The 16,168-nt window shown below is 40.3% G+C and overlaps 1 protein-coding gene across 2 annotated transcripts in view; it reads right to left on the bottom strand.

Annotated features, from left to right (window-relative positions):
* tspan4a (tetraspanin 4a) overlaps positions 1–16,168 on the bottom strand; it is an 83,052-nt gene that overhangs the window by 15,600 nt on the left and 51,284 nt on the right. For both annotated transcript variants that reach the window (XM_061277404.1, XM_061277403.1), the window contains one exon: positions 8,077–8,151. In XM_061277404.1, the coding sequence (XP_061133388.1) occupies positions 8,077–8,151 (75 nt within the window). The remainder of the gene's footprint in view (positions 1–8,076; positions 8,152–16,168) is intronic.

The raw sequence follows: 16,168 nt of genomic DNA, 5'->3' as shown, positions 1-16,168 counted from the left end.
AACATGCATAAAGTCGACTGCATTCCTCTTTAAGCAAGTCATTTTATTCATTAGCGGGCCCGAATGAATTACAATACCTGCACATTTACATTCTCTGTTTCTAATCAAGTCATGGTTGATACTTGCCGGCCATGAGAGAAGACAATTAAAGAAGGAAGATGAGGGAAGTGAAAGAGTAGAATCAAATTGCTTGAACGTCATTAATCTGTCACATAGCTTTGATAGTTTTCCATCTTTGCCTAATTAAACAAAATCAAATGAGGTTGTTCCACATTATAAAGCAGGTCACAGTTGACATACACTATGGGGGGAAAATCCTATTTTTGATGAAGAAAATCACGAAACAGTCCAATGCTTTATGAGGTAAGGTGGAGGCCAGTATGGTATGATAAATACAGCAAAAAAATAAAAGTAAAACATGACAACCGGAGGGTTGGCGGTTCGAACCAAGCTCTGTCTACAGACGTCATTTGAGGAGGGACTTGACGGCACGTCACGTGACACACGAATGCAGGCTTGAAACTGGCCTTCATTTCCATGGCAACGAGCTTGTTTGTTATTATTACTTTTTGAAATATTTATTTCGGAACTCAAAATTTGTAAACAAAACTGTCAGTAGGGGTCAAACATTGAGCTGAAGAAATAAAGCACTCAAATACCGCATTTGTTTCAGATGATTAGTTTCTGTATTAAAATTAAATTTGGTGTTCAAAAAGTCTTTTTTCAAACTTGAGTCTTGAAAAAGAGGGGGTCGTCTTATAATCAGGGTCGTCTTATATTCGGGCCAATACGGTACAAGGTTTTGTGTGTTTTGGAATATGTGGATTGACCAATAGTTACACATATAATTAGGTTTCTGGTTAGTGTATCGATATTTAAAAAAACATGCCATTATCTTAGCAATACCTTAGAAATAGGTTATATATTTTTTCAGATTTGTTGCATGGGTACCACTTAAGTATTTTTGATTCTCTTGATTGTTCTCTCCATTGTTAGAAAAGATATTTGTGATGGGGGCTTTGTAGCAGACTTTTGTGACGCCCACATTGCTCCACTCTCTACAACTATAATCTATTTAATAACGCTTGACACGTCCACTAGCCCAATCTCTCGGAAACGAAGATGAAAAAGCTCTTGTACGCCTATGTTCAGTGTTTTCCGGTGGAGCATTAACTTTGAAGCTCCTTACAAAAGTGAAGTGTCATTGGTTGAACAATCAGGCCTTTGGGTGGCTCTACATATTAAGCATTGAGAAGAGCGTAGGGAAATGTAGAAGAGAGGCAAAATGAAGGCTGCGAAGGTCACATTTTTATATCCTTAACCCATTGCAGGTCTCCATAGAAACGAGACTAGATTCAATAGCTGGTTGTCGTAGGCTGCGAGAATTTGGACGCCAGCGGTGCGGCCTTGTTGCGCTGGAAATGACACCACGTGATCACCGTACTGTGCGTAGAAGGACGTTGCCTCTACATTTGTACGGAGCCATTCCGCATGTCCAAATGGGCTGCGGAGAACCGAGCCTTTAAACTGCCCTTGGAGGATGCATCCTGCGAATTTGGACACGAGACGAACAAGCATCCGCACTGGCACTCACACCAACGGGCAATTTGGAGTGTTCAATCAGCCTACCATGCATGTTTTTGGAATGTGGGAGGAAACCAGAGTACTCAGAGAAAACCCATGCAAACTCCACTCATGGAGGGCCAGTGCCGGAATAGAACCAATGCACTGAGGCAGAGGAGCTAACCAGTGTGCCACCGTGCCGCCATGGTGATATCATATATGCATCATCTGTAGAAAACTAAGAGCAGCAAATATATCAAATGTAAAAATTTCATATAATCCTGCATACGGTCTAAGACACAGAAGGAGAAATGAAGTAAAACGCGCAAAGTCAAAGTCGAGATGAGTCCCCTGCCGTTATTGTCGCAGCAGCCCAGACAATCCTTGAAGGATCTTGTAATATCGCAGATGTTCACCCGGGGCAAACATTTGACAGCACGAGGTCGGAAATAGTATTTCATCCTTTGCCTCAAAACATATGTCGGATTTCAAGTACATGCCTTTCACCCCACAACTGCTTAATTAAATTCATGCATCAGGAAAAGAGAGAGAGAGAAAAAATCAGCATCTTTGCCAGTTTACCCCAATCTGTTATTTTATCACGTTCCCTACACAGTTCCCCTGAAGGTGCTTGTAAAGGAACGCACTAATCTCTGAACAACCAATTGAGCTCTTTCTGATGTCCTTAAGCAGACGGAATATTTTCAAGTTAGAAGCACAACCGAGTTGACATTCCAGATTTTTGTTTTAATCAAATTCATCTCAGCAGAAGAAGTTTGGAAAAGAAGAGGCAATTGAGTGACTGAATATTCAGTTAAGTGCATTACAAGCCATTCCTCTTCGCGCACCACTCAATCCACCTTGTGTCATGTAATTATTATACTCATTTCAACAACTGATGGCAGGTACAGATCGGTCCTGTATCCATTTTTGCCTTCAATTCAAATTGCTACTGAAAGTCTGTTTCCGACATTGTTATGCGCAAGTGTCAAACTGTCACTGCTCACTTGTCACATTTATCCACGTCTCCACCAATGAATATCTTGTTGCCAAATGATCTCAATTTGTCTCCCGTATGAATATTTCTTTGATATGTTTAGACTTTACTGATGTGACTAGCCAGCGCTGTTTGTCTAATTTCATTTGGTATTCAATGAGGAATGAAAATTACTCAAGCTGGAAAATATTCAGACAGTGGCAGCCACTTGATATCTTTACAAGCCCCAGTGGTCGGACGTCTGTTGCTGCAACAGTAACGATGTGGAAAGAGGGAGCTATCACACTTGAAATGGAACCTAGCTAGTCTCACGGGTGGGCTGTTTGCAGCTTTACAGATATGCAGCGCCTAGTATGAGCACACAGTCCACTAATAAATGTGTGTCGCTTATCCTCTCTTCACCAAACATGTTTAACATGACTTCATACCATGTAATTGTGACATCACTTACAGAATGGTTGCTGCTCTTAAAAGGTATTTGTAGAGATTTTCCATTTACCATCAAGACTGGTATGTACATTAGTGTATTGGCGTCAGTGAGTGTTTGGACCATGACACATCTATACCTACAGCCCTTTTGAAATCCATGTGTATCTTGTAATCATCATCATTAGTACTGTTGATAATTCTATAATTATCAAACAAGGCATATGTAGAAATAATTACGTTTGTATTATTGCCAATGTTTTATGTGATGTGTTTTGTTGTATTGTCATTCTGTATTATGTTCTGTAAAGCGCTTTGTAACAGCCGTTTTAACATCCGCAATTTTTGTCTCGTCGTAAGCAAATTTGAAACATTTAGAAATGTGTGACCTTGTGCGTACCCTGACAAAAACTGAACATTCGCTTCTTTCCGCTCAGTGCAATAAGATCTTAAGAAATGCACATAATGACACACATTTCAAAACTTTTCCTTTTGCTCAGCTGGACTGAGTGGCTTTCTTCATTCAATTTATATGAATATGTACAAAAAGGAGCCCAAGAAACTAAGATTTCATTCATAGTAACCTACACAGGTCTAACTCCTGACCGCTTGTGTTTTACCGGAACATGACCTCACCTTGACTTGTCCCAAAGCACACAGACAGCAAATCAAACCCTACAGCCTCACTATGACAGACACTTCCTGGTAGAGGAAACAGCTCATGCAGCACTGACCTCATGGCTAATGTCATGTGGAGGTGAGGACACAAACTGTGCCAGCAGCAGAAGCACAGGAGACCCTTTAATATTGATTTCTCAGACTTGCCTTCTCCCGTATCTTACTGGCATTCTGAGAGAAAATGTGGAAATATTGTTTGTTTCCATAGAGCTTTAGTTTTACACCATTACTGTACTCTAACTGCCTTTAAATGCATCAATATTGTTATATAATGACCTGAGAGAGGACCTCGGGGTAACTTCTCTGACGCAGGAACATGTCGGAATTGTGATCTTGTATTGATCTGTTCGCCGTCAGCGCTTTCATTCGGTTTCCATCTTCAGTCATTGTACTTTGTTAGGAACCTTTACAATCCCTGCAGGCATTTTCATGAGTGAACTACCTCAAATGTGAAATGACCATCACTACAATATTTAACACTGCCAGCAATAAAAAGACATTAGTCACCAAGAATGATGTTAGCAAAATGTTTTTAGTGGTATTTGTGGAAATTGTTTTTCAGTAGTGGATGGGCTTGCGTTGTTTGGATGCTATTTTTTGCACTGATCTTGTGAGGCTTCTCTGTGGGTGACAGTTTCCTCCAACAGACCAACAGCATCGAGGTAAGGTTAATTGGAGACTCTAAACAGCATGTGATTTGTTGCCCGTGTCTATATGTTACCCTGGCGTTTAGCTGCTGAACCCTCACCCTGTGCCAGCTAAGATAGAATAACTGTATAACCCATAAGGATCATTGGAGGAATTATTGGCTTTTTGACTACATGTAATTTTACAACATTGAAAAGGTCGTGAACTCAGTATGCACGGAAGTACAAAAAAAATCAATAGGTATTATTATTTAGGTGACCTTGACCTTCAAGAAATCTGTCATCATATATGCTTAGCTAAAAAGCATGGTTTCTTTACTAAAACGGCTATCTTCAAAACTGGGTATTTAATGTACATGTAAAAATCTGGAAATAAAATCAGAAATGTTTATCTCTTGTCTCACAGTGTTGGGAGAGTTAATTTTCTACATGAACAAGTTTCAGTTCAGAATTTTTTAAATGAACTTCAGTTCATAGTTCACATAAAAAAATGGAACCAATTTATTTATTTTTACAATAATTTACAGTGAGCCATTAGACGCCTGCAAGTTTCACCCACAATGTCCTGAGGGAAAAATTGTTGCTTGATTGCACTTTTTTAAAAGGAACCAATGACTTGCGATACAACATAATTATCGTTATATTGTATGACAAACCCAATTATTTTAAGTGAACAAGAAAAAAAAGAGAGAAAATTGCCTCACTTTTACAATACAATTGGCATAAAGTGTATATCATTGAACTCTTGTGGTAAGATTCTATTTTCCGTCTTGTTGATTATATCAATTTTGTCAATTTGAAGTCAATATTAACCCAGGAGATCCAGTTGATGGATGTGTCAGTTACTTAAAGAGGCAGGTTGTTGATAAACTCTTACAGTCGGCGGTGGTGAAAACATGCAGAGTAAATTCAAAGGCTACTAAAACTACCGATTGGAATAAAACACATCCATCAACTTTCAATCGTGAACCACTGAGTCAGCCTTCTTCTGTTTGCTTTGACACAACTGAGTCTTCTAGCGTTAACCTCACAAGACTTGCCATCAGCCAGCCAGGAGCCAGCGAAATGAAACAAAGAGTTGTGAGGAAGATCTAGGAGCCATTTGATGTGGCTTCCAGCTGTGTCACGGTGCCTTTCATTAGACCTAAAGCAGGCGTACAAAAGCAGGCGTACAAAAGCAGGTCGTTGAGTGTGTCTATCACCAATTCTTTGAATGGACTCTACTGCAAGACTCCTTTTTTAGGTCATGACATCTGTAAAGCTGCGCACATGGCTTCAAATGGCTGCGCTGCTTGTCAGGAGTTACCGTGGGGATGGAGCAGGGAATACCTTAGTGTAAGGGCTGTGAAGATCAAATCTAGCTTATATGACAAAAAGACATATTGTTATGCATGAGGTAATGTGTATGCCTGGGAAAATATCAGATTAATGACATTTTTGGCATGTACTTGTTCAACACAAAAACATTGGTAGTGTGGTGGTAGCTGTATTATCCTTGGGAGTCGTTGAGCTGTTTTCCCGCAACAGAATAATATACAGTAGGGGTGGGTAAATGTATCGATTCATCAGCGCATTGTCAATTGAGTAAATCCTCTGAATTTATTCATGCTCAGCCAGTGGAGGGGGGGGGGGGGGGGTTGGATTTTCCATAAATGTCGCTGCAAATTGCCGCTAAGCTCTGTACACACGCAGTGGTTAACGACGTCTTTGGCCGCATTCGTATGAAAGGACTTTGGACTGTACAGTGTCATAGTAACCCAGTGGCTAATAAGATGGCACAGACACTCAAACCACAATCGCCATCCTGAAGCTGTACACAGAATTGTTCAAGTCAGTAGAGTGCCTCTTGCATGTGACGTTGCACTGGAAGGTTGTGGGTTCAAACCCCGGCCGGGTCATACCAAAAACTATAAAAATGGGACCCATCGCCTCCCTGCTTGGCACTCAGCATTAAGGGTTGGAATTGGGGGGTTAGATCACCAAATGACTCCCGAACGCGGCACCGCTGCTGCTCACTGCTCCCCTCTCCCCCAGGGGATGGATTAAAATCACACGGGGATGGGTTAAATACAGAGGACAAATATCACCACACCCAGATGTGTGTGTGACAATCATTGGGACTTTAATCTTTAACTGTAAACAACGAAATTCTAGAATCCGAGGAATACACTTGCCAGTTCACAACAACTTATTTGGGAGTCACCAATGCAAGAAGAAAACAACATATTGACCTTTTGAGCCAGAGAAGCCAGGAGCAACCTTATAGGGAACTAGAGTCTATGGTGGTAGATGATCAAAGTACAAGAGTGCATTGTTATTTACCTAAATACTACATTAAGGCATCTCACACAGGCATGGCCTTGGCGACTGTCTTTGGAGACAACATGTTTTGCCTCAACACATAAATAATGCAACACCGGTGGTTTAGAATTGCTTGTGATTTATGAACAGCCCCCATAATTCAAAAGTTGTGGTCATTACTTGCCTCTGGAGGACCATTGCTATTCCATATCCAGTGTAACTACTGGTGCTTTCGTGTGATTACAACACCAGAAGAGTTTTAATGACTTTCAGACTTTTCTGAAACAATTCTCCTAATAATATGCTACTTTACACAGATGATTGTTGTCTTGTTTTTAAAGGATATTGGACAAAATTTCCCAGTTTGCTGAGTCACGCTGTACATGCACTGATGCTTAAATATTTCATTGTAATATCTGACAGAATAAAATTAGTCACTGGAGGTCTAAGACCAATTAGTCTACCAAGAAAGGAAACTTATCAGTGCTCACACACACAACTCATATTGTACTTTATAGCTAAATACTGAGAAGAAGCGGATATGATAACTGCTGCTTTGTGTGTTATCTGGGATTCAAGATACCAAGTTAATTTTATTATTTCTCATAGTCAGCATCACGTTTATCAAGATTGTGGTGCTTGTGATTTGATGTGCCCTCTGAATGGGGTTCAATCAATTCAGCATCACAATATCACATAATTATGCTTTGGCATTGAACTTCGAGGCATGATTCACCAGTGACAGAAGTGACTAGGATCCATCAACCCAGACATGTTACGTGCATTGGCATCCCCCCAGCACCTAGTAATCTCACACAGTCAATTGGATTGCCAAGACTCTGCGTGACAGACTGAACAGATGACACATTCATTGTCAGGTGTGACAGAGGCAATGCGGCCTGAAAAGATTTTGGTCTCGCAGAAGTTCTGCAGGAGTAGCACATTTCAGCCTCCAGTGTATCAATTATAAATTACACTTCAACTCATGAGTAGTTAATCTAATCATGTTCCCTCAAGCAGTAGTGATGTTTATATTTCAAGTTGGTCACAGTTAAACTATCCAAGATAAATCAACATTTATTGCACACTGAAATTATTCGGCTATGTTAATTGATAGTCGTGCCGTAAAACATGAATGCTGTGTTGTTAAAATGTTTAGTATGTGATGTTATGTATAAATAATGTGCTGTGTCTTTGTCACTTCCCTGCACATTAGTCAAGATAGAACATTGGATATTTGCCACATTACACATTTGACATTGACAATTCCTTCATTGGCGAAATATAGTCACATAACTTAAAGGCTGATGCTTTGAAAAAGATTCAAATAGATAAAAATAAGGTATTTTGTAGTGAACAAATTGCCTGTAAATGGACTTTTGTCAAGGCTAATATGCAGTTCTGCACAGAAACATTTCTTCCCGCTACTTTAGGGCAAAGAAAACTCAAAGGAAACAGGATTACCTTGTCTTGGTAGATGAAGAAGAGCATGATGGACAGGATCTCCAGGAAGAAGATGACCAGAAGAAGGATGAAAAACTGAGGGCACACAAAGAAAAGTGTGTCACGTTACAATGGAAGGGAAGGCATCACCAGTAGGGATTACAGGCATCTGTTTGACGAGCGAACAAAATTTTACATTTATGAAGAAGCCTAGCAGCAGCATAATGGAGTCTTGAACCGCAAAAGGAAAAAAAAAGAGAAAGATAAATAGTGTCAAGTAGTTAGCAAAGTATGAGCGACTGAAGAATAAACAAATATTCCAGCGTGGGAATTCAAACGTTTTACTTTTCGACACCGGTCCCCGCCTGCAGCGTTAATTCATATTACAGTGAAGATGAGTTGCTTGATGGGTGATACATCTTCTTCCTGTGGGTGCATGTGACTTCTTGAAACATTTCTGAGCTCATCCATCAACCACTTACTCAAGATGGGGTTCTGAGCAACGCCGGGAGGGGTTCAACATTTCCGAAACGATAAAAAGTTCTTGACGGTCACAGAAAGATGTGATTATCAGATTATAGATGTGAAGGATGGGTTGCTCTTGCTCATGAGGCATCTGTAGGAGCAGAGTGCTTTATTTATTTAAGTCTACTGCCGGGAGACAGATAGGTTTATGGATAATGTTTTATCATAATATAAAAAAAATGTTCCAATTTGTTCCAAAAGCTTTGGGGCCTTAAAATGTGCAAAACACTTAAATCTCAAGACTACGGAGGCATTCCGAAGCAAAATCTGCTGTCCACTGTCGAAAAGCTTGGTCTCAGCCAAGGATCATTGGTTCTTCGACAGGATAATGACCCAAAACACACAGCTACAAACACCCCAGAATGACTAAGTGCGAAACATTGAACTACTCTGAAGTGGCCTTTTATATGATAATGATCTGAATCGCATTAAGAAATCTGAGGAAGGAGCTGAAACAGGCAGTTTGGAAAAGGCACCTGAGACAGCTGGAGCGGTTCAAATTTGATGTAGGCTGGCTGACAGATGTAGATGATGTACGGGTGGTTGGGGTTGGCTGGATGTATGGATGGGTGGATGGATTGGCGGACAGGACAAATAGATAGACAGATAGACAGATAGACAGATAGACAGATAGACAGATAGACAGATAGATAGATAGACAGATAGATAGACAGACAGACAGACAGACAGACAGACAGACAGACAGACAGACAGACAGACAGACAGACAGACAGACAGACAGACAGACAGACAGACAGACAGACAGACAGACAGACAGACAGACAGACAGACAGACAGACAGACAGACAGACAGACAGACAGACAGACAGACAGACAGACAGACAGACAGACAGACAGACAGATAGATAGATAGATAGATAGATAGATAGATAGATAGATAGATAGATAGATAGATAGATAGATAGATAGATAGATAGATAGATAGATAGATAGATAGATAGATAGATAGATAGATAGATAGATAGATAGATAGATAGATAGATAGATAGATAGATAGATAGATAGATAGATAGATAGATAGATAGATAGATAGATAGATAGATAGATAGATAGATAGATAGATAGATAGATAGATAGATAGATAGATAGATAGATAGATAGATAGATAGATAGATAGATAGATAGATAGATAGATAGATAGATAGATAGATAGATGCATACATCGACTCAGTTGTGCAGTTAATGAAGTTTGACATTTAAATGTGATGTGAATCTCCTCCAGGTACTTTCAACAGCGCAAACAGTTCAACAATTTGTTCAAGGCACTGAATGCCATTTACATCTGGTGCCGTGTCTTCATTCATTGTTTAAATGAACAGTTAGATTAGATTACCTAGCAATGTACACCATCATTGTGTGAAAACGTAGAGTGAGTCTTCTTTCTGTCACCCCCCCACCCCTACGCTGATTAGAAGAAGACAAGCTTCCCATGAGGAAAATGTCTCAAATGTCTATTGTGTTCCTCCCAGTCTATTGTTGTCACACAAAAATGCTAAATCTCAACACGCTACAATGGATCCAACTGGGCCATTTTTGGCAACGCTAATCACAGGGGAGTACAGAAAATTGATGTTCTAACAATGGAAACCATACTGTACAATGTAAAATTGTCTCGCTTTGTGGAAATGGGGGTTGCTGTGTGTAAATGCCAAAGATGCCCGTGGCAACAACACTGACGGATGAGAAATTGACTGGTCGACACACTGATTGCAGCCCACATTGTGCACAATGTAAGGCCCTATGAATAAAAGATGTGTTTTTTCTAAGACTGTATTTACCATTTTTCTACATTGATATAGTTGGCAAAAAAAAAAAAAAATCATTTCTGAATATCCAGGTGTTTATTTGGGAATGAAAATATGCTCCCCTGTGATGTGGGCATATTAAGACTGGCGTAAATGAAATCTTGCAAAATATTTGCTTGAGTAAAATTTTATTGATCCCTACAGAATAGATTTACCTGAAAAACAGTCAATTACACGAGGACAAACTATTGTTTGACTTTTCTGTCTGAACACTGAACATGAGAGCTTACACCCTCGCATCTTCTGATGATTGCCTTAGATAAAAGGAACAATTACACAAAAAGAAATATTTTTACCATGTCTGTCTCTAGCTACCCTTTTGAAAAACAAACATCATACTCCCCTGTGTTTCTATGGATATTTCACTCATTAATTTGGTCTTTATAAGAAACGTAACTCATCTTTAGACCACGGGTCCTTGCCCCAGTAAGTGGGATGATTTGATAGCAGCCCACTGTTATTGCTGTATATATCACAAGATGGCTATCAAATTACTGGTTGTACCTCAAGGTATCGTAAACTGCCGGTTACTCATATCAAACTGGATTAGATTGCTGAAATTAACTGAAAATTACCGAAATCCATTTTGGATCTCGGTAGAAAGGGTGTAATAAAATGAAAAACAGTCTGCCGATTTAGCCATTTGCATGGGAATTGAATAATTGTTTCCATTTTGAAATCTTAATAAATGTCAACAGGAAATGCAACTTTTGACCCAGTAATGTGTGGGATAAAACTGCATTATTTATTTGACCTGAAAGTAACTAAGTTCATTTTCTGTTTCTGCATTTTCAACAATTACAAAGCATTTCCCCCAGCCCAGAATTAAATATGGTACGATCATTTAACATCTTGTACCAAATGCTTATGGCTTTTTTTAGTGAGTTAACCTTGTTGTCTATGTTGACAAATTTATGTTCTACTAGTGTGGCATCAAGGGGACCTATTATGGAAAAGTTCCTTTTTAATATGCTGTACTTTTTAACTATTTAATATTCTGTACACAAATAGTTGTTTCTGTGGCGTGCTTGCTCACAGAGTAAGTATGAAATAAACCACCAAATAAACTCTTCTGTTATTTTGCCCATTTTTGGAAATGTGAGTAAGCCAGTCTTCACTTCCACCCTAATTAATATAATAACCAATGCCAAAACAAGTTTTTGTGACAATGATTTATCGTCTTGGCTGACCAAATGAATCACTATGTGAAACCATGCCAAAGCCGGAAGAGCTGCAGTGATGGTACAGATTAGCATTAACTAACAGTGTTACCAACATTAGCGCTGAGAAATTAAAGTCATAATATGTTTGTGTTTGACAATGTCATGTGCCACGTGTGTTTGACGATGTCATGTGCCACACTACTACAAATACTGACAAATGTATTTCTGGGCCTTGCTGATGAAATGTATGCACGGACTATCAGTTAATGCTGTCAGTGTTGCCAGTGCAGGGGCGGCTTGTCCAAGTGCCACATACACACGACTTCAATCGCATCCTTGGAATACTCTGCGGGCTCTGCTTTGACGAGCAGAAGCAGGCATCCCGTTGCACCATGAACACAAGAGGAAAAAGCTAAAAAATATTAAATCCATTCAATTATCAATCCAACGGAAGCCGGGCTCATAATTTGCCCAACAATATTAAGGTGGGATCTAGGCTGGCGCAATGCATGAGACTGATCCACCCCTAAAATAATGTGGTAAATGCGCAGAATTATAAATTCATGGACTATTTTGATGATGGCACAGACATGTTATTAATGTTATTGTCTGCAAAGTGTTTTGGATTATGAAAAAAAAATAATTGACTGCTTTTAAGGCTCAGTGTTGTCAAAGTAGAAAAGAAAACAGCCTTGGTTTCACACCACATCACTTTGAGCTCCAAATGGGCTTTTAGTTGTTTGATATTCCTGAAATTGGCTACAAGAAAATGCACATAAACCCATTTGAGGTACTGCCTACTGCAGTTTACAATGATCGTGAAGTCTCAAAGAAATACAATACAGTAGAATCTTGCTGTTTGAGAGCATTGTTTCTATGTTTCAACATAGTGCCAACTCTTCTTGGGCTATACCAGTGCTTCTCAAATAGTGGGGCGCGCCCCCCTTGGGGGGCGCGGTGCTATTCCTGGGGGGGCGCGTGTGACCCTGGGGAACAGGCTTTTTTTTTGGCAGTACTAGAATAAAGTGTAATTGCGCGTTTACTACAGCAGGGGGCAGTGGCGCTCTCATTGTTACTTCTGTCACGTTTGCGACAGTGCAACATTTTACGACTTACAAGACAAGTTAGGATAGTCACGTGGGGAGGGGGGGCGCGAATAGTTTTCTTCTTGCTAGGGGGGGGGGCGTAACAGAAAATAATTGAGAAGCACTGGGCTATACTATGAGGTATACTATAAAATACTCCAGGATTCCAGATACAGATTAATTAAGTGCAGTGATTCACAAATAATCAATTACAAACTTAATTGCTAACAAACATTTTTGTAGAATCTAATGATAAGTATTTGCTGGAAAGAAAATCACCTATTCACACCTATCCATGTATTTTTGTGTTCTTGCCGGAAGATACCACCCTAAACGCTCGTCTTCCTTCTAAGGCGCAAAGGAGTAGCTAGTGTTGGCAACAAGCTGACAGCTGGCTGGCTTGATAACGAACAGAAACCATATGGAAGGTCCCAGATGAAGTCTGACAGACAGTCGAGGTTCCTTGCCTCCTCGTTTCAAGTGTCATCCAATAGAGTGTGCATTCCTTAAGATTGATGTAGGACCAAATTCCATCACAGACACGCCGCAGCTCTTTCATGCCCTTTTTAACTGGCTTTCATATTGACGGTTTGAATTTAGTGGTGTGAAAACATTCCTTCATATCACATATATAAAATTGAATTCCTGTTGGTTACTATATCCCCGAGGGAAATAAATCCATCCACCTATGATATTGTGAAAATCTGCAGTTGAATGAGATCTACAATTAATACAAGGGCTGCATCAAAAGTTCCGCCTTTGCAAAAATAACAGCCCTCAGTTTTGTGTGACATTTAACATTAAGGTATTCATTGAACAATATGTCTATTATGATAATAGTTTGTAGTGGTGTCCAAACTGGGTTGCATCACAGGGAGAGCTGTGGTTAACAAATGTGTATTAGTGAGGCATGATGATTCAGAGCAATGTACACTATAAACTACGCCCAAATAAATGTTTTTATTATGATGAAAACTGATATATTTCAAATTGGTATTGGATCTCGTTAGATTAGATGCATTATTGATTGCTTGACATGCAATCAGTTCCTACTCAGTGACAGAGTGAATGTCAGTGTTAATGCTGCAAGTCCCTGCAACCCTAAACAGCAGATAAAAAAATGGATGGATGGCTGGATAGATGGATGGACGGGCGGACAGGCGGATGGACGGACGGGCGGACGGATGGATATGGATATATATAAATACCATAGATTAGAGTAGAGGGGCTCATAACGTATCCCCACGCAAAACAAAATCCATCCATCCATTAACTGTACCGCTTGTCCCCACGGGGGTTGCAGGCGTGCTGGAGCCTATCCAAGCTGTCATAGGGCAGTAGGCGGGGGACACCTTGAACTGGTCGCCAGCCAATCGCAGAGCACACAGAGACGAACAACTATCCGCACTCGCACCTACACCTATGGGCAATTTGGATTGCTCAATCGGCCTATGTGGGAGGAAACCGGAGTGCCCGGAGAAAACCCACGCAGGCACGGGGAGAACATGCAAACTCAATAGTGAAATTGGACCCGCACCCTCTGAACTGTGAGGCGGCGTGCAAACCCACCGATTTTCTCATGAGCTTTTGTATGCCTCAAGGGAAATGATTCATTTAGGTCACGTTTTATGCAACAAGGTCATAGCTAAATATACCTCGTCAACAGATTTGAAAAAAAAAAGGGTGTTTTGCTTTAGTTTGAACCCAAGGACAAATCTGATTATTTTTTTAGCAAAACATGTCACTCCAAACCAGGAAATACTGATCGCCACACATTTTTCAATTTTAGAGCTGCTCATGAATTACCGTTGAATTAATCGAGTCATCTGTGAATTACTTTTTTAATTGATAAATCTGAAAAAAAAACTTCCAAACTTCCATCCCTTCATTACTGTCTACAAAAACAGGACAATGTTTCAAATTGACTGGAGAAAATGCACAAACTTGATTCAGTAACTGTCACGACTCGTCCCCGGTTGTGTCTTTATGTTACCATGGTTTCTGTTCGCGTTGCCCCTCCCCTCCTGCGTTACCTCAATCAATGTAACCAAAGTCACCTGCCTCTTGTTACCTGTTTTGTATTTAAGTCCTGTCTGCCCCTCACTCCTGTCAAATCATTGATGTCTCATGTCGCTGTCGGTCAGTTCTTGTTCAGTTATCCAGTCTGTCGGTCAGTCCAGTTAAGTTGTTGGTTGTGTTAGGTCGTTATGTTAGTTTGTCCGTCTGTTCCCCTTCATCCTCCATTCCAACTCCCTTTTTCCATCAACCCTGCTTCAAGCTGCATTTGGTTGCCCTGCTCCATTCCTATCCGTGACAGTTACTGGTTTGGTCTGTAACGTGCTGAGCTCCACTGCACACAGGCTGGTCTCCAGTTGGCTGCAGGTTATTGTTTTTTGTGATGCCATGAAAGGCATTGATCAACATATGCCGAACACTGAAATCGTTCCATCACAAATAGTGGCTGTTCGACATAAGCACCACTCTGTAGCCTACGACAGAAATAATGATTGATTCTTTAAAACCGAGAGGGAAAACCAGGCCACTGGTTGAAAAGAGACAAGCGTTGCGATTCTAAAAGGCAATAATATCATTCCAATGTTTTACTTTGATTTATATTGCAGAACTGCTTAAAATATGTATTAACGCATTTTCTTTTCATCATTGAAATGAGTCTAAACATAATCACTACTTGATTGGGACCTTACACCATTGAGCAATTACCTTTAAGTCGACACAGTGACCTTAAGCAGATTTGTGAGTTTGAATTTATTACTGCTATTAATAATCAATTATTGTAGCTTTTGAGCTGCAGAACTAAAATGCTGATTTACTAAACTGTAGAGCAAAAACGCTAATGTTGAAAGTTTTAAATTAGTTACTTTCCAACCAACAAAGCAAACAAAGCCAACAAGCATTTGTCGCATCGACAGTGGGTGTCCCTCATCAACCATCTCCATGCTAATTACCCTAATATGTATGGTGAACGAGAAGGGAACTGTCATTCCTGAGAACTGCTCTGCCACTCATTAAAGTCAACTCGTATTTGCTCTCATTATATTGACAACAGAGAAAATGCTCTGGCCACTAGTAGAGCAAATGTCATGAATCACACTCAATCTTAATCCCATACTGTTTATAATTGTTTATTCCTGCTGTCCCATTTTTTATCAATCATTCTCTGCCTTCCCCACACCTACTCAGCCCTACAGAACAACTATATATTGAAAATGTTTTCTAGGTTTGTTCTTTTTTGCACAAGGTGTTTTCATCATCAGGGGTCGGGTCGCGGGGGCAGCAGCCTTAGGAGGGACGCCCAGACTTCCATCTCCCCAGTCACTTTGTCCAGCTCATCCCGGGGAATCCCAAGGCGTTCCCAGGCCAGCCGAGAGACTTAGTCTCTCCAGCAAGTCCATTTGTATTACTCATCATAAGGGGTTTTGTGAGCCATGCATTGTCTGGCCCCTCTCCTGGGACCCTTTTGCCATGGGTGCATGACAGTGTTTTCAGACACAGT

This window comes from Syngnathus typhle, linkage group LG4 (genome assembly GCF_033458585.1).
Source record: "Syngnathus typhle isolate RoL2023-S1 ecotype Sweden linkage group LG4, RoL_Styp_1.0, whole genome shotgun sequence".
NCBI lineage: Eukaryota > Metazoa > Chordata > Actinopteri > Syngnathiformes > Syngnathidae > Syngnathus > Syngnathus typhle.
This window is presented reverse-complemented; position numbering and strand designations above follow the sequence as displayed.